This window comes from Oncorhynchus gorbuscha, linkage group LG06 (genome assembly GCF_021184085.1).
Source record: "Oncorhynchus gorbuscha isolate QuinsamMale2020 ecotype Even-year linkage group LG06, OgorEven_v1.0, whole genome shotgun sequence".
NCBI lineage: Eukaryota > Metazoa > Chordata > Actinopteri > Salmoniformes > Salmonidae > Oncorhynchus > Oncorhynchus gorbuscha.
The window spans coordinates 44482020-44505162 of record NC_060178.1 but is presented as its reverse complement, the minus strand read 5'-3'; the positions used below and the strand labels follow the sequence as shown (position 1 = coordinate 44505162).

The following is a 23143-nucleotide window of genomic DNA, read 5'->3' as shown; positions in this document are numbered from 1 at the left end:
GGCCAACTGAGACATCAGTCGAGCATCAGGCCTATCAGGGACAGGCAGTGCTAACAGGGGTAACTAACAAAGTCTACCCTAACTAAAACACACACAAAAACAGACCTTTAAATATTTGTATATATACATCTGACAGCCAGACGACAATACATACTCTTGCCCGCATATAGAAAGTAAAGTCTGCTAGCTTTACAGGATAAGAGGCGTAACACAGAGAACACAGCGAGTTGGTCCAGATACAAAGTCAAATCAACACCTTTAGTGGCTGATAAAAACAGAGGGCTAGAAATAAAGATAATGGTCCATTTGGATGTGGAAAACCACTGGTTGTCATAATACAGTTTATAGGTGGCTACCTACTGTAGTACTTCTGACTGGCCCGTAAACAGACCTGTGAGCTGACTTCCTTGCCTCGCTTACCGAGGAGTCTGGGTGATCGAGCTTCTGCCTGGTACACAAACCCAAATCTCTTTTACTAGATCCGACGGTACCTCATCTTTAACCACTTGACTCTGATCTCATCACTGCGTCGGTCTTTGTGGTTGACCAAAGAAGATGCGATCAAATCAGACCAGGGACCAGATCGACCAGTTGTCCCCAGGGCAGTCTGTGACCGGATCACCGAACCTCCCCACCTCACCTGTGGTATGAACATCCTATTTTTCCTTTATCATTTAAAAAACATGTCCCTTGAGTCGGAGGGTGTAGATTTGGTGAGGCTATCATGCAGCTACAAGGTGAATGGCTAGGCTAGGTATCCTAGCTACCACGACACATGCTCACACCCACATAGAGCTCTATTCGGGTACACTTGGCGGGTCCAGCTATAGTCATGGAAGGGCCAGTGGAGCGCATGGGGAAGGAGTTTACCGTGGAGCGCTATGATATACAACACAAAAACACCGCTTTAGTAGACATTGACATCCGCTTCATTAAAATAGTGTGTTATACAGGGACGAGAGGGTTCTCTAGCCAGCCCGCAGTATTATATTGTTAGAGAGACAGAGTGCAGCGTTAGACCATGAGGGAGTAATAATAATAATACACAATGTAATTTGCCTTTTTGTAAACTGCTGAGTGTGTAAACGTGAGCAATGCAGATGGTTTCATTAACAGACTGTAATGTATTTTATAGTGATTGCGAAGCACACGCTACTTTTATTGCTGAGATACACCCTTTCCAGTCACGGACGACTGGAGACACGCAGGCAGGGTGGTGGGGTGGGGTGCCATTTTGTTTATAAGGCACGACCTGATCTATTGGCTAGCTAAGAACGCACATCGGACTACTGGAACTACAAGGGGAAAGGTAACGAGGCAGTATACTAGAAAAACCCATTAGTGCAGGCGTTTGTTAATCCTTCCCTGTGGATCAGTGAACTAACACGGTTTATTTCTAGCCCCCCCCGTGTTTCTTTGCGGGGAGAAACAAACACAGACTGACTTCACAGGAACATTAATCCATGAATGATAAAACACAGAAGAAGAACAAGAGAGGCACAGTGAGCCTGGATGCCTCTGGGACACAGTCAGGGCAGAGATCTATCCCCAATCTCACTCTCTCTCTCTCTTTCTCGCTCTTGCTCTCCCTCATAATGATTTGTGTGTTGCAAAAAGTTTTGAATAAATTATTATTCTCATGCAGTTGTTTGTGGATTTAAGATTAAAATCTCGTGACAGCAGTCTGTATCGTCATGGGTGTTTCTTGAGTCTTGTTTTCTGCTACGTCTTCTTGCTGCTGGTTTTGTCCTGTGGGGTGGAGGCTGCGGAGGCAGGGTTGGGTCTCCGTGGGGCAGCTGGGTCTGGCCTCTTGCGCTGCTCCGTGGCTGCAGTAGTGGTCTGGGTGGGTGTGTTGGTGGGCCCCTGCCTTGGTGCAGTAACAGCTGTAATGGCTGGAGTCTCCCTACTGCCTCGTAACCCCATCAATGGCCTCTCTGGGTGGTCCTGGGGCCCCGGGGCACAGTCTTTAGGAGGGGAGGCCCTCCTCTGTGGAGGGGAAGGGGGGGCTGGCTCAGTTTTGTAAGAGGGCTGCCGGGAGGGAGACTGGGAGGACAGGCGGGGCGGTGGCTGAGGGGCAGGGTGTCTAAAGGGGGATGGGGAGAGGGGTGTGGTGGTGGTAGTGGTACGGGGTGAGGTCTTGGGGTGAGAGGGTTTCTGGTTCTGGTCTTTGGCCCTCTCAAAAGCCTCCTTGGCCCCAGGGATAGTGAGTTTGACGGGGCCCAGGAAGCTCTTAGCCACAGTGGCTAGCTGGGACACAACCTTATCCACCCCACTCTCTGACCCTGACACTTGGGCTGGGGGGCTTGGAATGGCGTAGGATGGGGTGGGGTAGGCTGGGGTGGCGTAGGCTGCAGCGGCGGCGGCAGCAGCAGCCTGCCTCCGGTTGTCGGCCTCCTTTTTCTCCTTGGTGATGCCTGGGGAAGAGATGGGTGTGTGGGCTATGTATCTGCCATCTATGGATCCAGTGGGGCTGGATCTGGGGGCCTCCAGGCCAGAGTCTCTCTCCTCACTCCATAACCCAGGACTACTGCTCTTCCCTCTGGGCTCAGGTAGCTTGGGGCTCCTCCATTCCTGATGTGAAGATGGAGCAGCAGGCTTCAGGAAGGTGTCCTTACTGATGGAGATGAAAGCACTGCCGGGTGTGGCGAAGGTGCTGGACAGGGGGCTCTGGGTGAACTTGGAGCTGGTGTCTGGAGCCTTCCCCTCTCTCCTCCCACAGTCATCTGAGGAGGCTGAGCCGCTGTCTTTCCCTCCCAGCGAAGGAGCACTCTGAGTGGGCTTGTGTTCGGGGATTGTGGAGGGTATGGTGGCTCTGCTGGGCAGCAGGGTGGAGGAGGGGGACAGACACAGGGAGGGGAGGGTGCCCCCGGGTCCCGTGCGGGTGGCGGTGGCCATGACGGAGGTGGGGCGGAGCAGCGGGGGGGTGAAAGTACAGGTGTTCCTGCCCCTCCCGTCCTGGCTGTCCTCCGACCCCTCGTCTGTCTCGTCCTCTGAAGAGTCCACCTCGTGGATAGCATCCTGCTTCTGCAGTGACTCCCTCCTCTCAGCCCGGTCCTGTCTAATGGCTGACAGCTTGTCCTTCAGCTTGCTCTTCCCGGGGGCCAGCCCCAGGGACCCGGCTGTCGGTCCGACGTCCCCCTCCTGACGCCCCAGCTTCCTGCTGGAGGAGGAGTGTTTCTGCAGGCTGCCCTTCTCCACAGGGCCCCCGCGACCCCCCACCCCTGTCCCCACCCCCAGCACCCCCTCTCTCTCCCCAGCGGACTCCTGCAGGATCTGCAGACTGGGGTCTCTCTGAAGCATCTCCTTCTTAAACTCCTGGTGGGAGATGTCCAGGCTGTGTTTACGTCCTGTCACCGCTAGAGGCAGCTTCTTGTCACCTCCGGACCCCGACGCAGAGGGAGAGGAGGAGGAGGAGGAGGAAAGGGAGGAGGCTAGCTTCTCGGTGGATTGTACTCGTTTGAGGAGTGGGGAGCGGGGGGGGTTCAGTGCTCTTGGGCCTGGAGATATGCCTGACCAGAGGAGGGGAGGAGTGGAGTTTCACGGGGAAAGACTGGCCCATAGAGGAGGAGCCCACAGCATGGCTGGGCAGGGGGGAGGGAGAACGTTGGGGGGAGGTGCTCTGCAGGGTGGGGGAGGGGGTGCGGGCCAGGGGGGATAGGGGGATGTTGCCGGCTGACTTGCGTCGAGGGGAACGGTACTGGCGCTGGAGCTTGGGGGCGAGGCCATGGAGGGAGCTGGGCCGGATGTGACCGGAGCTGGCTGGGGAGTTTGGAACACTGGAGCTGGGAGAGCTGCTCTGAGAAGAGTTTCCCCCCTACTGAGAAAACACAACACACACAGTCAGACCTTTACGCATTTATAATCATCACCTTTTATGACCTTTTCAAGACCTTGTGCAAGGTTTGTGTTTGTAGCCCCGTGTGTGTGTGTCTTACCAGAGTGTGCAGAGTCAGGTGTGGAGCGGTAGCCAGGTGTAGGTGACCTGGGGGACAGGTTGTGTGTGGGGGACCCTGGTCCACTCTCTCCAGAAGACAGGGAGCGGTTGAGAGAGGATAGACTACGGCTGGTGTGGAGCAGAGACGCCTGCTTGGTGATCTTCCTGAACAGAGAGTTCCTCTTCTTGCCGCTGCTAATGGAAACACACACGCACACAGCTGAAGAGGTAAAAAGACACAAACAAACAATCCATTGAACAGAATTTATGTTCCGTCTACCTTGACTTCTGAGAGGAACGGTGCATGGTAAGTGTGTGAGATCCCTCAGCTAAAGAGACCAACCTTTCCTGGCCTCCATCTTTGGTTTTGGTCTTTTTGTTGCGACGCGCCATCTTGGATTTGGAGCTGGTCTTGCGGGCGGGGCCTACCTTAATGGAGGTGTTCTCAAAGGGCGTGGCTGAGACGGACACCTTACCACCGCTCTGAGGGTAAGAGACAACACGTATAAGACAGGAGCTAGAGAGTGTGTGTGTGTGTGTGTGTGTGTGTGTGTGTGTGTGTGTGTGTGTGTGTGTGTGTGTGTGTGTGTGTGTGTGTGTGTGTGTGTGTGTGTGTGTGTGTGTGTGTGTGTGTGTGTGTGTGTGTGTGTGTGTGTGTGTACCTTGAGGATGAGCTCCACCACCTCAGTGTGGACCAGGCCGTGGACAGCCTCCCCGTTCACATGAGTGATGAGGTCTCCTTCTCTCAGCCCTGCATCATGGGCTGGACCACCCTCCTCCACATGCTGAGAGAGACAGAGAGGGAGAGAGATGGAGGGAGAGAAAAATGGAGAGAGAGAGGGAGAAAGATTGAAAATATACAACATGGCAACTCACTGGTAACTCTGTCTTTGAATCGGATGAAGAACCGGATAACCAGTAGTAAATCTCTTTTAGTTTGAGGCAATAAGCGTAAAGCAGCCAGTGATGTTTGGGCCTACTACTCACCCAGACTATGTGATGTACGGTGTAGATATCCGTGTCTCCCATGTACACCCTGATGGCCCGGAGGGTGAAGCCGTACTTCTTGCCCGCCCGGTGGATGATGATGGGGGGTTTGATGTTGACTACGGCCGGCGAAAGGTCTCTACTCGGGGAGGAGTCTCTGGATGAGGGATTGGAGGAGAGGGAGTGGGGTGACATGGGGCTGGCCAATGGGGAGGCTCCATGGTGGTCTAATGAGAGGGGAGAGGAGATTTGATAGGGAGAGCAGACCAGTAGTAAATAGAGTATATACATACACACCTGTATTATATTACCAACAGTTTTACCTCAAGTTTTGAATGCTAACCAAGAACCAATAACCTCAAAACAGAAAGCGCCCACACCACACACACACTAATTATCCCTCCCCACACACACCCCCATGTGTACCTGGAGGGATCATGAGTGAGAGCGTAGTTGCGGAGGCAGACTTGATGACCTTGTTGAGTGGTCTGAACTGGGTGTGTTTGTCCGTGTCTCCAGACAACAGTCTGTGGCGGGCCCTCCGAACTGCCAGGTCACTGATGGCCTTAGGGGTAGAGATAGAGCTGTCTGCTCCCGACACTGTACCACGCTCCCACACATCTCCTGAACTACCCGCTATGGAGAGAGGGGGGGGGTGCAGAAGAATAAATATAGAGAAAATAGAGTACCAGGTATATAGCGACAAAAAAAAATAGAAGTGCACCTATAAATCAGTGTTCAATATGTAAATCTATTGCAGAGTATATTTATTTGGACAGTGAAGCAAAAATGTGGCTCCATACCTCAGCAGTTTGGATTTGAGATCAAATGTTTCATGAAGGGACATTTCAAGGTGACAGTTCAGAATGCCACTTTTTATTTGTGTCAAATGTATACAGGCCTGTAAGTTGCTTTGGATAAAATAATCTGCTAAATAAAATATATTTTAACTAGTTGTCCATTATGCCCTGCAACTCGTTGGAATGTTTGTTTTCGGTTACACTGGGTGCACAAAACATTAGAAACACCTTCCTAATATTGAGTTGCACCCCTTTTGCCTTCAGAACAGCCTCAATTCGTTGGGGAATGGACTGTACAAGGTGTCGAAAGCCTTCCACAGGGATGCTGTCCCATGTTGACTCCAATGCTTCCCACGGTCGTGTCAAATTGGCTGGATGTCCTTTGAGGGGTGGACCATTCGTGATACACACGGGAAACTGTTGAACGGGGAAAATCCAGCAGCATTGCAGTTCTTTACACACTCCAAACAATACACCTGGCATCTACTACCCCGTTCAAAGGCACGTATATATGTTGTCTTTCCCATTCACCCGCTGGATGGCACACAGACACAATCCATATCTCAATTGTTTCTACGCTTAAATATCCTTATTTAACCCGTCTCCTCCCCTTCATCCACACTGATTGAAGTGGATTTAACAAGTGACATCAAAAAGGGATCATATCTTTCACCTGGATTCACCTGGTCAGTCTTAGTCATGGAAAGTGTTCCTAATGTTTTGTACACTCAGTGTATTTTGCCAAATAGTAACTGAATAATGACTGGAGTAATTTGATTTCTAAAGCCTCATTTGAACGGGATACGTTTTACTGGGGGAGGTCGGGTAGAGTAATTATGTGCATGAGCACAAAACACCACATCTATAATTTTAGTCACGTGAGAATCTGTCATGTCAGTCATTTTCACATGGCGGGAGAGTAATAATTCCAGCCAGAATAACCTACTGTTTTTTGGCAAACTCCAAGGTCCTCTGATAATACTTATCCAGTGAGAATTGACATTGCTGTGTTTTGAGGGGTATTACAGTGTTTAACAGGTGCTGGTCACAGTTTGGGTAATAACATTTTTACCAGCATGTTAAATGTGCAACCAGAGGGGGAAAAAAAAAACTCTAGACCACCTTTACTCCACACACAGTACACACAGTACAAAGCTCTCCCTTGCCCTCCATTTGGCAAATCTGACCATAATTCTATCTTCCTGATTCCTGCTTACAAGCAAAAACGAAATCAGGGAGCACCAGTGACACGGTCAATAAGGAAGTGGCCAGAATACGCAGATGCTAAACTACCGGACTGTTTTGCTAGCACAGACTGGAATATGTTCCGGGATTCTTCCGATCGCATTGAGGAGTACACCACATCAGTCACCGGCTTCATGAATAAGTGCATTGATGACCTCATCCCCACAGTGACCGTACGTACATACCCCAACCAGAAACCATGGATTAGAGGCAACGTCCGCACTGAGCTAAAGGGTAGAGCTGACGCTTTCAAGGAGCGGGACTCTAATCTGGACGCTTATAAGAAATCCCCCTATGCCCTCCGACAAACCATCAAACAGGCAAAGTGTCAATACAGGGCTGAGATTGAACCCTACTACACCGGCTCCAAAGCTCGTCGGATGTGGTAGGACTTGCAAGCTATTACAGACGACATGCTCAGTTCGAGGCTCAGTTTGAGGCAAGCAACACTGAAGCACACATGAGAGCACCAGCTGTTCCAGACGACTGTGTGATCACACTCTCCATAGCCGATGTGAGCAAGACCTTTAAACAGGATCAACATTCACAAGGCCGCGTGGCCAGACAGATTACCAGGATGTGTACTCCGAGCATGCGCTGACTAACTGGCAAGCATCTTCACTGACATTTTCAACCTGTCCCTGACCGAGTCTGTAATACCAACATGTTTCAAGCAGACCCCCATAGTCCTGTGCCCAATAACACTAAGGTAATCTGCCTAAATGACTACCAACCGGTAACACTCACATCTGTAGCCATAAAGTGCTTTGAAAGGCTGGTCATGGCTCACATCAACACCATTTTTCCAGAGACCCTAGACCCACTACAATTTGCATACCGCCCTAACAGATCCACAGATGATACAATCTCTATTGCACTCCACACTGCCCTTTCCCACCTGTACAAAAGGAACACCTACGTGAGTATGCTATATATAGACTACAGCACAGCGTTCAACACCATAGTGCCCTCAAAGCTCATAAATAATCTATGGACCCTGGGACTAAACACCTCCCTCTGCAACTGGATCCTGGACTACCTGACAGGCCGCCCCCAGGTGGTAAGGGTAGGTAACAACACATCTGCCACGCTGATTCGCAACACCGGAAATCCTCTCAGGGGTGCGTGCTCAGTCCCCTCCTGTACTCCCTGTTCACCCATGACTGCATGGCCAGGCACGACTCCAACACCATCATTTAGTTTGCCGATGACACAACATCCTGATCACCAACAACGATGAGACAGCCTATAGGTGGAGGTGGTCATAGATCTGGTCGTGTGGTGCCAGGATAACAACCTGATCAATGTGATCAATACAAAAGGAGAAAACTGTGGACTACAAGAAAATGTGGACAGAGCACGCCCCCATTCTTATCGACGGGGCTGTAGTGGAGCAGGTTGAGAGCTTCAAGTCCCTTGGTGTTCACATCACCAACAAACTATCATGGTCCAAACATACCAAGACAGTCGTGAAGAGGGCACGACAAAGCCTATTCCCCCTCGGGTGACTGAAAAGATTTGGCATGGGTCCTCAGATCCTCAAAAAGTTATACAGCTGCGCCATCGAGAGTATCCTGACGGGTTGCATCACTGCCTGGTATGGCAACTGCTCGGCCTCTGACCGCAAGGCACTATAGAGGGTAGTGCGTACGGCCCAGTAAATCACTGGTGCCAAGCTTCCTGCCATCCAGGACCTCTATACCAGGCTTCTACCCCCAAGCCATAAGACTCCTGAACAGCTAATCGAAAGGCTACCCAGACTATTTGCAATGCCCCCCCACCCCACCCGCTCTTTTACACTGCTGCTACTCTTTGGTTATTATCTCTGCATAGTCACTTTAACTCTACTACATGTACATATTACTTCAATTACCTCAACTAACCAGTGCCCCCGCACATTGACTATGTACCAGTACCCCCTGTATATAGCCTCCACATTGACTATGTACCAGTACCCCCTGTATATAGCCTCCACATTGACTCTGTACTGTAATACCCTATATATACTCTCCACATTGACTATGTACCAGTACCCCCTGTATATAGCCTCCACATTGACTCTGTACTGTAATACCCTGTATATAGTCTCCACATTGACTATGTACCAGTACCCCCTGTATATAGCCTCCACATTGACTCTGTACTGTAATACCCTGTATATAGCCTCCACATTGACTATGTACCAGTACCCCCTGTATATAGCCTCCCCATTGACTATGTACCAGTACCCCCTGTATATAGCCTCCACATTGACTATGTACCAGTACCCCCTGTATATAGCCTCCACATTGACTATGTACCAGTACCCCCTGTATATAGCCTCCACATTGACTATGTACCAGTACCCCCTGTATATAGCCTCCACATTGAGATCTGTACTGTAATACCCTGTATATAGTCTCCACATTGACTATGTACCAGTACCCCCTGTATATAGCCTCCACATTGACTCTGTACTGTAATATCCTGTATATAGCCTCCACATTGACTATGTACCAGTACCCCTTGTATATAGTCTCCACATTGACTCTGTACTGTAATACCCTGTATATAGCCTCCACATTGACTATGTACCAGTACCCCCTGTATATAGCCTCCACATTGACTATGTACCAGTACCCCCTGTATATAGTCTCCACATTGACTCTGTACTGTAATACCCTGTATATAGCCTCCACATTGACTATGTACCAGTACCCCCTGTATATATTCTCCACATTGACTCTGTACTGTAATACCCTGTATATAGCCTCCACATTGACTATGTACCAGTACCCCCTGTATATAGCCTCCACATTGATTATGTACCAGTACCCCCTGTATATAGCCTCCACATTGACTATGTACCAGTACCCCCTGTATATAGCCTCCACATTGACTATGTACCGGTACCCCCTGTATATAGCCTCCACATTGACTCTGTACCGGTACCCCCTGTATATAGTCTCCACATTGACTATGTACCAGTACCCCCTGTATATAGTCTCCACATTGACTATGTACCAGTACCCCCTGTATATAGTCTCCACATTGACTATGTACCAGTACCCCCTGTATATAGTCTCTATATTGACTATGTACCAGTACCCCCTGTATATAGTCTCCACATTGACTATGTACCAGTACCCCCTGTATATAGTCTCCACATTGACTATGTACCAGTACCCCCTGTATATAGTCTCTATATTGACTATGTACCAGTACCCCCTGTATATAGTCTCCACATTGACTCTGTACTGTAATACCCTGTATATAGCCTCCACATTGACTATGTACCAGTACCCCCTGTATATATTCTCCACATTGACTCTGTACTGTAATACCCTGTATATAGCCTCCACATTGACTATGTACCAGTACCCCCTGTATATAGCCTCCACATTGACTATGTACCAGTACCCCCTGTATATAGCCTCCACATTGACTATGTACCAGTACCCCCTGTATATAGCCTCCACATTGACTATGTACCAGTACCCCCTGTATATAGCCTCCACATTGACTATGTACCGGTACCCCCTGTATATAGCCTCCACATTGACTCTGTACCGGTACCCCCTGTATATAGTCTCCACATTGACTATGTACCAGTACCCCCTGTATATAGTCTCCACATTGACTATGTACCAGTACCCCCTGTATATAGTCTCCACATTGACTATGTACCAGTACCCCCTGTATATAGTCTCTATATTGACTATGTACCAGTACCCCCTGTATATAGTCTCTATATTGACTATGTACCAGTACCCCCTGTATATAGCCTCGCTACTGTTATTTTACTGCTGCTCTTCAACTATTTGTTATTTATTGGTTACTTAACACTTATTAAAACTGCATTGTCGGTTAAGGGCTTGTAAGTAAGCATTTCGCTGTTGTATTTGGCGCATTTAAATGGATTTGACAAATAAAAATGTATTTGATTTGAACATGGGAACAATGATGCTTAAAACAAAGTGCTATGCACATAGCCTACAGATGGATGATCTGTCAACTTTCTCAGTGCCTCTTTCTCTTTTAAAAGTTTAAGTGGCTGATATCGTGCCAATGAATTGATCAATTCAAAAAATATGTCAGTTAATGAATGAATGAATGAATGGTTCTTATTGACAATATTAGGCCATATCTAGACAAGTTGAAATGTCTTCAAGCCTAGAACAGATTCCAAATCAAATCAAACTTTATTGATCACGTGCACATATTTAGCAGATGTTACTGCGGGTGTAGCAATAACGGTACATTTTGAATGAAAGATACAAATAATTAGACGGGGCAGTTTGGTAAAACTAATCCTGTCGGAATCATGGTCCTTCTGTAGCTCAGTTGGTAGAGCATGGCGCTTGTAACACCAGGGTAGTGGGTTCGATTCCCGGGACCACCCATACGTAGAATGTATGCACACATGACTGTAAGTCGCTTTGGATAATACTGAGCTATATTGTATGCATTCTATTGTTATGTGAACGATTGGCTGAGACTTGGATACAGCCAGTATTGCTTCAAACGCTCATCACTCGTTTGCTTACAGCCAGTAGTGATCAGTAGTGATCAGTAGTGATCCAATACCCCCCAAAAAAAAGATCTACACAATTCACGTAGGTCACATAAACCCGAAAGGTGACTAGTTTGCATCCCTGGTCATGTGAATGTAATCAAAGCAGACACCCATATATAGAATGAGCATATTTTTTAGCCAGTACTGACATGTGAGTGTGGCTCTGCTGAGCTGGCTGGTGATGGACCCAGGTGTGGTGGGGGACTCGACCAGTTTCAGCTCTCTCTCTATTGGGAGCTCTGGGATGGAGAGGGGCAGCTCCTCACTGCGGGGTCCCCTGACTCCCCCGGGGGTCTGGCTGAGCAGGCTGGGGCTCTTACGACTGGGGGCCAGCCCTCCTTCCTCCTCCGAGGAGATGGCGAAGCGTGGCATCTCGATGATGGCGGAGCAGCAGCGTCTACGCACAGCCAGAGGAGGGCTGGAGTCACTCTCAGTGTGGGACGACTCCGAGACGGACAGACGCTTACGCAGGCTGTGGGAGGGGGACACAGGAGAGGGACGTTACAAATGCAGAACAACTAAGTTTATCGAATGTAATGTTTTTCAAAAGGTAGTGTCAACTATCCTAACTAAGTAAAGTGCTAGGGATTTAGAATCTATAAGGCTACAGTTCTGTTGTTGGTGATATTTCTCATTCTTACTCAGATTTTTTTAACTGCATTGTTGGTTAGGGGCTTGTAAGTAAGCATTTCACTGTAAGGTCAACACCTGTTGTATTCGGTGCATGTGACTTACAAAATTGGATTTAATTTGATGCAATACACAGACACCTCCTACAGTGGACGACTTAAATAATTAGTATACACAATAGTAAATTAGGCCTTGGTTTGCTGGCCTCAGAAGAGCCCCTACACTCACATCTCAGGTGACCCCACCAGCCAGGAGCGGTCTCTGGACTTGAGCCCACTGAGGCTGTCGATGCGCTCTCCTCCCTCCTCACTGAGGCTGCGCTTGGTGGGTGGGGGGGCCCGCTTCTCCTCATGAAGGGAGAGACGCTCCATACTGCTGTACACCTAAACAGTTTTAATTACATCGAGTACACGGAGTGATTACATTTCAAAAGTGGCGGTTGTGTGTGAATGTGTGTATGTGTGTGAATGTGTATGTGCGAGCGTGGTTTACCTTGCTGAAGCGGGGCGAGCAGGAGGAGAACTGGCGCATCTCTACGTGATCGTCATCGTTAGTGTCGTCCTCATCTTCAGAGTCCATGTGGTGGTACCTGTCTGAACGGGCTGGAGAGAGTGAGAGAGAGAGAGAGAGAGAGAGAGAGAGAGAGAGAGAGAGAGAGAGAGAGAGAGAGAGAGAGAGAGAGAGAGAGAGAGAGAGAAAAGAGGAAAACAAGATTAAGTTACATGACAAACTAATTTTCATGACACAGTACCCGGAGACTGGAAGATAGAATAAGCGTGTGTAGAGCAGTTCTGAAGAGTAAGCTCTATGTTGAAGTACAGCGACTGTTTAAACGGTATTCTATTATTTCAATGACTATCAAATCAAATCAAATCAAATTGTATTTGTCACATACACATGGTTAGCAGATGTTAATGCGAGTGTAGCGAAATGCTTGTGCTTCTAGTTCCGACAATGCAGTGATAACCAACAAGTAATCTAACTAAAAATTCCAAAACTACTGTCTTATACACAGTGTAAGGGGATAAGGAATATGTACATAAGGATATATGAATGAGTGATGGTACAGTGCAGCATACAGTAGATGGTATCGAGTACAGTATATACATATGAGATGAGTGTGTAGACAAAGTAAACAAAGTGGCATAGTTAAAGTGGCTAGTGATACATGTATTGCATAAGGATGCAGTCGATGATGTAGAGTACAGTATATACATATGCATATGAGATGAATAATGTAGGGTAAGTAACATTATATAAGGTAGCATTGTTTAAAGTGGCTAGTGATATATTTACATTATTTCCCATTATTAAAATGGCTGGAGTTGGGTCAGTGTCAATGACAGTGTGTTGGCAGCAGCCACTCAATGTTAGTGGTGGCTGTTTAACAGTCTGATGGCCTTGAGATAGAAGCTGTTTTTCAGTCTCTCGGTCCCAGCTTTGATGCACCTGTACTGACCTCGCCTTCTGGATGATAGCGGGGTGAACAGGCAGTGGTTCGGGTGGTTGATGTCCTTGATGATCTTTATGGCCTTCCTGTAACAACGGTGGTGTAGGTGTCCTGGAGGGCAGGTAGTTTGCCCCCGGTGATGCGTTGTGCAGTCCTCACTACCCTCTGGAGAGCCTTACGGTTGAGGGCGGAGCAGTTGCCGTACCAGGCGGTGATACAGCCCGCCAGGATGCTCTCGATTGTGCATCTGTAGAAGTTTGTGAGTGCTTTTGGTGACAAGCCAAATTTCTTCAGCCTCCTGAGGTTGAATAGGCGCTGCTGCGCCTTCTTCACAACGCTGTCAGTGTGAGTGGACCAATTCAGTTTGTCTGTGATGTGTATGCCGAGGAACTTAAAACTAGCTACCCTCTCCACTACTGTTCCATCGATGTGGATAGGGGGTGTTCCCTCTGCTGTTTCCTGAAGTCCACAATCATCTCCTTAGTTTTGTTGACGTTGAGTGTGAGGTTATTTTCCTGACACCACACTCCGAGGGCCCTCACCTCCTCCCTGTAGGCCGTCTCGTCGTTGTTGGTAATCAAGCCTACCACTGTTGTGTCGTCCGCAAACTTGATGATTGAGTTGGAGGCGTGCGTGGCCACGCAGTCGTGGGTGAACAGGGAGTACAGGAGAGGGCTCAGAACGCACCCTTGTGGGGCCCCCGTGTTGAGGATCAGCGGGGAGGAGATGTTGTTGCCTACCCTCACCACCTGGGGTCGGCCCGTCAGGAAGTCCAGTACCCAGTTGCACAGGGCGGGGTCGAGACCCAGGGTCTCGAGCTTGATGACGAGCTTGGAGGGTACTATGGTGTTGAATGCCGAGCTGTAGTCGATGAACAGCATTCTCACATAGGTATTCCTCTTGTCCAGGTGGGTTAGGGCAGTGTGCAGTGTGGTTGAGATTGCATCGTCTGTGGACCTATTTTAGCGATAAGCAAATTGGAGTGGGTCTAGGGTGTCAGGTAGGGTGGAGGTGATATGGTCCTTGACTATTCTCTCAAAGCACTTCATGATGACGGAAGTGAGTGCTACGGGGCGGTAGTCGTTTAGCTCAGTTACCTTAGCTTTCTTGGGAACAGGAACAATGGTGGCCCTCTTGAAGCATGTGGGAACAGCAGACTGGTATAGGGATTGATTGAATATGTCCGTAAACACACCAGCCAGCTGGTCTGCGCATGCTCTGAGGGCGCGGCTGGGGATGCCGTCTGGGCCTGCAGCCTTGCGAGGGTTAAAACGTTTAAATGTCTTACTCACCTCGGCTGCAGTGAAGGAGAGACCGCATGTTTTCGTTGCAGGCCATGTCAGTGGCACTGTATTGTCCTCAAAGCGGGCAAAAAAGTTATTTAGTCTGCCTGGGAGCAAGACATCCTGGTCCGTGACTGGGCTGGGTTTCTTCTTGTAGTCCGTGATTGACTGTAGACCCTGCCACATGCCTCTTGTGTCTGAGCCATTGAATTGAGATTCCACTTTGTCTCTGTACTGACGCTTAGCTTGTTTAATAGCCTTGCGGAGGAAATAGCTGCATTGTTTATATTCGGACATGTTACCAGACACCTTGCCCTGATTAAAAGCAGTGGTTCGCGCTTTCAGTTTCACGCGAATGCTGCCATCAATCCACGGTTTCTGGTTTGGGAATGTTTTTATCGTTGCTATGGGAACGACATCTTCGACGCACGTTCTAATGGAGTGTGAGTAAAGGAATAGCAGGGTAGGTTCAGGGTGTTAGTATAGGTACGTCTACAGTGCCTTTGGAAAGTATTCAGACCCATTGACTTTTTCCACATTTTTGTTTACGTCACAGCCTTATTCTAACATTTTGTCAAGTTTTTCCCTCTATTCAATCTACACACAATACCCCATAATGACGTCACAATACCCCATAATGACGGCACAATACCCCATAATGACATCACAATACCCCATAATGACGTCACAATACCCCACAATGACGTCACAATACCCCACAATGACGTCACAATACCCCACAATGCCGTCACAATACCCCATAATGACGTCACAATACCCCATAATGACAAAGCAAAAACATTACATTAATTTAATCCATTTCAGAAAATAAGGCTGCAACGTAGCAAAATGTGGAAAAGGGGAAGGGGTCTGAATACTTTCCGAATGCACCGTATATCATGTAGACTTACTGTCAAAGTAGCTGGTGTCTTCCTCTGACTCCAGCTGAGGGATGAACTCTGCCTTCTGTCTCAGCAGACTGTTCCAGTCCAGGTCATAGAAGAACCGGTGTTGCTTCACCTCGAATGCACTGCCTGTACCCAGCCTCTCCAGAGGGTTCTGTCTGAGGAGTTTACAGATGAGGTCCTGGGCATCGTTAGGAAGAGCCTCCTCCTCCTCTGGCCATATGATCTCATCTACAGAGACAGAGAGCAGAAACTGTAGTCAGATGCATTTTCCCCACATTTCTTCAGAAAACACAGCAATCACTTTTCGATTGATTTTTTTCTGTCCTTTTTTTCTCCGTTAGAAATGCAGACTCCTGTGTTTAATGGGCTCCTGTTATCTCTGGTGCTCACCACTGATGACCTGTCCAAAGAGCTCCTCTGGCGTGTCTCCAAAGAAAGGGGCACAGCCCACCAGGAACTCATAGAGGATGACCCCCATGGCCCACCAGTCTACTGGCTTCCCATAGCCCTGTCTCAGGATCACCTCTGGGGCTATGTACTCTGGTGTACCACACACCTGGTAACACACACACAGGGGGGAAGGGTCAAGTATAGGCAAGGAGAGAACTGAAAACAGCAAGCGTGCCTTGGAGGCTGCTGCCCTATATACATAGACTTGAAATCACTGGCCACTTTAATAATGGAACACTAGTCACTTTAATAACGTTTACATATTTTGCATTACCCATCTCATATGTTTATACTGTATTATATTCTATTCTACTGTATCTTAGTCTATGCCGCTCCGACATTGCTCGTCCAAATATTTATATATTCTTAATTCCATTCCTTTACTTTAGATGTGTGTGTATTGTTGAGAAATGGTTTGATGCTACTTGATAGAAATTACTGCACTGTTGGCACTTGAAACACAAGCATTTTGCTACACCCGCAATAACATCTAAATGTGTGACCAAAACAATTTGATTTGATACACTCTTAACGGCACAATGTTGCATTCGTTCTTATACCTGTACACATCGCCATACACTTCTGTCATACACATTGTTATACATAAAGGAAGATTGAGTGACCAGTGACAGAGTTAGGGTGTTATGTGTTGGGGCGCCAGAGGTGTCTCTCTCTGTACCTGTTTATCCAGGAACTCCCTGGTATCCTTCTCTATGTGTCCTTCATACAGGTTGGTGGTGAGGCTCATCAGACCGATCTTAGACAGGCCAAAGTCTGTCAGCTTGATGTGGCCCATCGATGTGATCAGAAGACTGCAGGAAGGAAGTAGGGAAGGAGAGAGAAAGAGAGAGAGAGAGAGATGGAAGCATTGTGAGATGGTGAATAGCGCTTACAGCGGGTGAATTGCTGAAGCCCGTGAAGTATCAGAATGAAGTTGCAAGACAGATACAGCCTTCTTGTGTGTGTGTTACTTGTCCGGTTTGAGGTCTCTGTGTACGATGCCATAGTTGTGGAGGTACTCCAGTGCCAGCACGGTCTCAGCGAAGTACATGCGTGCCATGTCCACAGGCAGAGCCCCAATGTTCTTCAGCAGGGTGGCACAGTCACCACCTGCGGAGGGCATAGGCAACGACAGTCAGTACACATGCACCCCCACTAACAAGCATGTGGTTGGAAGAAACGGTGTCAGTGTGTACACAATGTGTAAGGAAGAAGGGGACCGCTTCCCGATTCTACTAATTAGCTGCTCATCAGGGCCTTGATCAGCTGTATCAGGTGTGTGTGGAGCAAAAGCCTGCATAACTAGTAGCTCTCCAGGGAAAGGGTTGGCCAGCCCCGATGTATGTCAACTGTGTGTATGATCAGCTGTTACTTTCGACATACTCCATGACCGTACAGCGGTGTCCATTGTTGTTTGTTTGCTTGCTTGTGTGTTTAAATGAGCCGTATGATCAGCCCTTACCCTCCACATACTCCATGACCATACAGAGGTGTCTGCGTGTCTCGAAGGAGCAGAACATGGAGACCACGAAGGGGTTCTCAGCGAAGGTCAGGATGTCTCTCTCTACGAAGGCCTGCTGGATCTGGTTCCTCAGGATGAGGTTCTGCTTGTTGATCTTCTTCATGGCAAAACGCTGACGCGTCTCCTTGTGACGCACCAGAAACACAGCACTGCAGAGAGAAATGGTTGTGGGACAGAGGAGGGGGAGGGGGAGGGAAGAAGAGGGAGAGAGGGGGAGGGGGAGAGGGGGAGGGAGGGGGAGGGGGAGGGAGAGAATAGGGAGAAAGGGGGAGGGAGAGAGAGAGGAGGGAGAGGGGGGGGAGGGGGAGGGGAGGGAAGAATAGGGAGAAAGGGGGAGGGAGAGAGAGAGAGAGGGGGGAGGGGGGGGGGGGGGAGGGAAGAATAGGGAGAAAGGGGAGGGAGAGAGAGAGAGAGAGGAGGGGGAGGGAGGGAAGAAGAGGGAGAGGGGGGAGGGAGAGAGGGGAGAGGGGGAGGGGGAGGGAAGAAGAGGGAGAGAGGGGAGGGAGAGAGAGCATGAAAGAGAGCGAGAGAGGGAGGGAGAGACAGGGGTTAGAGAAATGGAGAGAGAGGGGTGAGAGAGAGATAGAGAAGGGGAAGAGAAGATAAATAATTAAAGGATGGCCAAGAGTGTTAGAACTATCATGATCATTATTCGCATTGTCATGGGCCAACACACCCATGGGGACGATTCAGTCTTAATCTACTGTCTTATAAAGGTTCCGCCTTTACCCGTAAGCCCCGTTGCTAATGAGCTTGATGTTCTCAAAGTCCTCCTCCCGTGGGGCCTTGGTTTTAGGGGGAGCTACAACAGGTACCGTGGCCCCTCGACTATCCACAGAGTCGTCTGTCTCTGGCGTGTCTGGGTTCCCACTGTCGTAGCTGCTCAGCTGGGCCATCTCCTCCAGGGGATCTCTGGTGAGACCCAGCTGGCTGATGATGTAGCGGGGGATGTCTGACTTGATGCCCTGGCCCTCCTTGGCATGGCCCTCTGCTGCCTCCAACAGGTGGTAGAACTCCTCCGGGTCAAACTCCTGTACACCAGGGAGAGACCGAAGGAGGAGGGGACAGGGAAGGAAAGGAGAGGGTGGATTAGAGAAGATGGCGTTGTAATCCGCCAAAGTCATGCATCCAATGCAATACAGGTTGGGATGTGTGTTTGTTTGTTTTTGTTTGTTTGTTTGTTTGTTTGTTTGTTTGTTTGTTTGTTGTGGCTCACTGGCTCAACCACAGCACAAATCATGAGCGCATAATCAAGAGGAGGTAATGAGAATGTACTGCAAAAGAATCCACAACAGCACTGTACTGTACTGTATAGTATGTGAACACTCCTTTATTTCCTTGTCACCTGACAAAGACTTTCTAATAATAATAATAATAATACATGTAATTGTATAGCACTTTTCCTTACAGAGTTATCTCAAAGCTTTACTGAGGAAAAAAATACATATATGTACAATAAAAACAACATACATGTTGAATCAAGGCAGGTAAATTAGCAATATTGATGGAGATGGTGATGGAGCGGCTCTCAGATAGCCTGAGCACAAGTCTCTTTAGCGAATATTCCACTCCTTGTCATTGCCAAAGAGACTGGCCTTTCTGTCATCTTCAAATGTGACCATTCTGTCATCAATGAGCTACAGAGAACAGAGGAGTTGATCCTGATTCGATAACCCTCACAGCTACCCTCCAATCACAGCGATTATCCAAATATTGGAATTCCATAACCTTTTTTCTCTCCACAGAACACGTTGGTATGCGGTTGCTAAGCAAAGTGTTTTGTTTGTCCAGACGAAACCAATCTGTCCAAAGCTGCTAGCGCACATCTAAATTCTCAAACTAAATACAGAGCAACTGCAATTCTAACCACAAAACCTCTTTGCTTTGATTTTAAGCCTCAAAATACAACAACTTGCCTAGCTAACAGCTAAATGTTTTTACTTTTTTTACTTTGTTATAATTTAATCATATTTTAGAGGCTCACCATGTTGTCATGGAAAATATGAATGCTATTTCCAACAACCAATGAGCAACTCTGCCGTAAATCCAGCTGTATATTGAATGTTGAGATTGCCGAAAGGCAGTCTCTTTGGCAATGTCATGGAGTAGAAAGGAATGGAATGTTAGCTAAAAAGACCGGTGCCCAGACTAGATCTCAGATGGTCAGGGAGAGCATTCCATAGGCGAGGGGTTAGGTAGCAGAAGGCTCGGTCCCCGATAGTTCGGAGACGTGTTTCAGTAGGGAGTGGCTGGAGAGGAGAGTGTGAGGTGGCTGATGTAGGTGAGGCTCATTCCATTCAAGGATTTAAATAAAAGCATTGGAATCTTTAGGTCGATCCTGTAGTTGACCGGTAGCCAGTGGAGTTGAGCCAGGATCAGGGTGATGTAATATAATAAATAATAATAATATAATAATATAATAATATAATAATAATAATATAATAATAATATATGCCATTTAGCAGACGCTTTTGTGGTCAGACTTCTTGGTCCTGGTCAGGACCCTGGCAGCACTGTTCTGGATTCGACGGAGCCTCTGTAGCGATTTGGCTGGGAGGTTTCCAGCACTGGTGACCTGCTTGGTTTTCCCAATAAGCATAACCTCAGTATTGCTACTGTTCAACTGAGGGAAATTCTCATTCATCTATGCCCTCATGTCCTTTAGGGAACTGCTGAGTTTTGCTAGGGCAGAGATGGAGTCCTGTTTTGTGTTAATGTAGACCTGGGTATCGTTACCGTAGCAGTGAAAGTTGATGTTGTAATCTTGGAGGATTTAGCAGAGGGAGCATGTAAATTAAAAACAGGATAGGCCCCAGGACTGACCCCTGTGGGCCACCGCATGTGACTGCAGACTCCTCCGATCTGGACTTGCAGATATGTATTCTACCACCCAGTGTACCCCCACCACCACCTCTCTCCAAGCTGTGTGTATGTCCATTTGTAAAAACCCATCTTTTGTGTTGTCACAGGATCGGCTGCATGTGATTAGTCAAAAATACAGACGTGAGCAACGTGGCAGCCTCTCCCTCTCTCCACCCCCCTCTCTGTCATTCCCTCTCTACCTCCCAGCTACAGAGAGAGTGATGAGGTGGAGGGATGGTTCCAGCTGCTTAGCTATGGAGGAGGACAAGGGGGTGATGAAGCACCGGATAGGCCACCCCACTGCCCTCTCCCTAGCTGGGCAGAGAGCAGCCGCATGCTTGGGCTGCTTGGTAAATGGAGCTGGGTGGCTGGATGGATGGGAGGGAGCTCCTATGGGTGATACATAAAGTATGTGCTGTAGGCTGTTGCACGTGCAGTGCATCTGCCTCTAAGGACAGATGACAATAATAATAATGGTTGAGTTGTCACACGATTAGGAGTAAATGGCTAGGTGGCTTATTAACTCTAGGGAGAAAATGACTCTCTTTTGCAAATAGGAACCCATTTATGAGAAAAATAAGAAAATGTATTTTTTGTGTCATCTTGAAAACCGTGACATAGACATTCATCGTCTATCTCCCTCCGGTAAGCACTTAGGTGTGAGATGTTCATTCATTTGAAGGAAGCATTGTTGGGAAAACACCTCCGATAATTCCCCGTCTCCCCCCTCTCGTTCCTCTTACCAGACATTCCAGCAGGCGTGCCGGCCGAGCGATGACGATCATCAGCTTCCTCACCAGCTGGGTCACAAATGTGACTTCCACACTCTCAGAGCGCTCGTGAGCCTAGACACAGAGAGGAGAGAAGAAGAGTTAGAAAGTACACTGGTAGTATGAAACCATCAGTACTACTTGCCGCAATAGGCAGTCACCTCAGAGGTACATGGGGGGAAAGATAGAATGGTGTTAGTCTATACATGATCAGAAAGTTTATACACAATCAGTAGTATATAATCAATTCTACATCAACCAGACTTGGTTTTTCGTATAAAAACAGCTTCACCTATCTATCCATTTTCATAGATGACACAGGAAAGAGGGTGAAAAGATACATGCAGTCGATACACTCCATTATACGGGTGGGTCTAAATGATTGGTTAAAACCGCATTCCAGCCGGTGTCTATTACACAAGTTAACACTGGCTAAATTTATGACGTTAAAATGCCTATTTACTCTGTTCCGTCTGACTGCTCAAGCCACTGTCTCATCAACCCAGCCAGGCACTTTATAAACTTGACGGATATTTGTATAAACCTTGTGTCACGCCTTGGTCTTAGTATTTTGTGTTTTCTTTATTTATTTGGTCAGGCCAGGGTGTGACATGGGTTATTGTGGTGTGTTTTTGTCTTAGGGGTTTGTGGGGTGTCTAATTAGTCTATGGCTGCCTGAGGCGGTTCTCAATCAGAGTCAGGTGATTATCGTTGTCTCTGATTGGGAGCCATATTTAGGCAGCCATATTCTGTGAGTGTTTCGTGGGTGATTGTTCCTGTCTTTGTGTTTGCACCAGATAGGGCTGTTTGGTGGATGATTGTTCCTGTCTTTGTGTTTGCACCAGATAGGGCTGTTTCGGTTTTCACTTTTCTTTATTTTGTAGTTTCCGCTTGTATAGTTTTTTCCTTCATTAAAATTATATCATGAATCATCATCACGCTGCATTTTGGTCCGATCCTTGTTCTACCTCTTCATCAGAGGAGGAGATAGAAGACCGCCGTTACACCTTGCTGTCTGTCTCTCCGACATTTGCAACATTGTTTCAATATTCATATTCGATCTCCTGCTGTCCCATAGTAAGGAACTTGTCGTTAGACAAACACAGTCAGAGTTTCTCAGCCAGTTGAAATCATGAATCAGCTGGCACCATTTTTATGGATATATACAAAGAAATGTCGATTGAAAAAAGGTGAAATGAAATGAAGTGCAGCTGGTTTGCAGTCTTTCCAGCTTCAGTTTGAAAATATTGTGTCAGATGTGTTGTGGGCTAGCTCCTCTGAACCACAGTGTCCTGATGAAAGAGCACATTCTCTATGCCAGGCGAAATCGCGCCTCATTAGCTCACTGTTATGGATGTGTCCAAATCAATGTCATTGGAAAACAGCCTAAACAATTGGAAATGCCATCACCATGTTGTTATTCTGGCTGCAATGTTTGACGTGACTGTAAGTTAGCCGTAGTTGGCTGGCTAGCAAGCAAGAGATAAGAACGTTGCCAGTCAGTATGGCAATAGAACATTTAGAACAAACTACTGGGTCGCGTCCATAGGTACCAGAACAAAAAGACAGAACGATTGGGTCGGGTCTCTGGTGTAACGCTCGTTGTTGAATGAAGACCAAGGTGCAGCGTGGTAGGCGTACATTTTCTTTTCATTTGAAATGTTCCACCAAAACCAATAAACAACTCAACAAACATAAAGCTAGGAGTGCAAACACATGCAACAACCAAAGACAAGATACCACAACA

At 47.8% G+C, this 23143-nt stretch overlaps 1 protein-coding gene across 1 annotated transcript in view; it reads right to left on the bottom strand.

The window, feature by feature from the left end:
- Positions 1 to 646: 646 nt before the first annotated feature.
- LOC124038006 (microtubule-associated serine/threonine-protein kinase 2-like) overlaps positions 647 to 23143 on the bottom strand; it is a 170438-nt gene continuing 147941 nt past the window's right edge. The window contains 17 exon segments of the mRNA XM_046353356.1: positions 647 to 3480; positions 3482 to 3816; positions 3936 to 4126; positions 4278 to 4417; positions 4597 to 4719; positions 4922 to 5148; positions 5348 to 5557; positions 11671 to 11993; positions 12380 to 12534; positions 12644 to 12753; positions 15796 to 16020; positions 16183 to 16348; positions 16922 to 17054; positions 17214 to 17352; positions 17705 to 17913; positions 18494 to 18795; positions 21370 to 21471. Coding sequence (XP_046209312.1) covers positions 1723 to 3480; positions 3482 to 3816; positions 3936 to 4126; positions 4278 to 4417; positions 4597 to 4719; positions 4922 to 5148; positions 5348 to 5557; positions 11671 to 11993; positions 12380 to 12534; positions 12644 to 12753; positions 15796 to 16020; positions 16183 to 16348; positions 16922 to 17054; positions 17214 to 17352; positions 17705 to 17913; positions 18494 to 18795; positions 21370 to 21471 — 4848 coding nt within the window. The 3' untranslated portion in view covers positions 647 to 1722.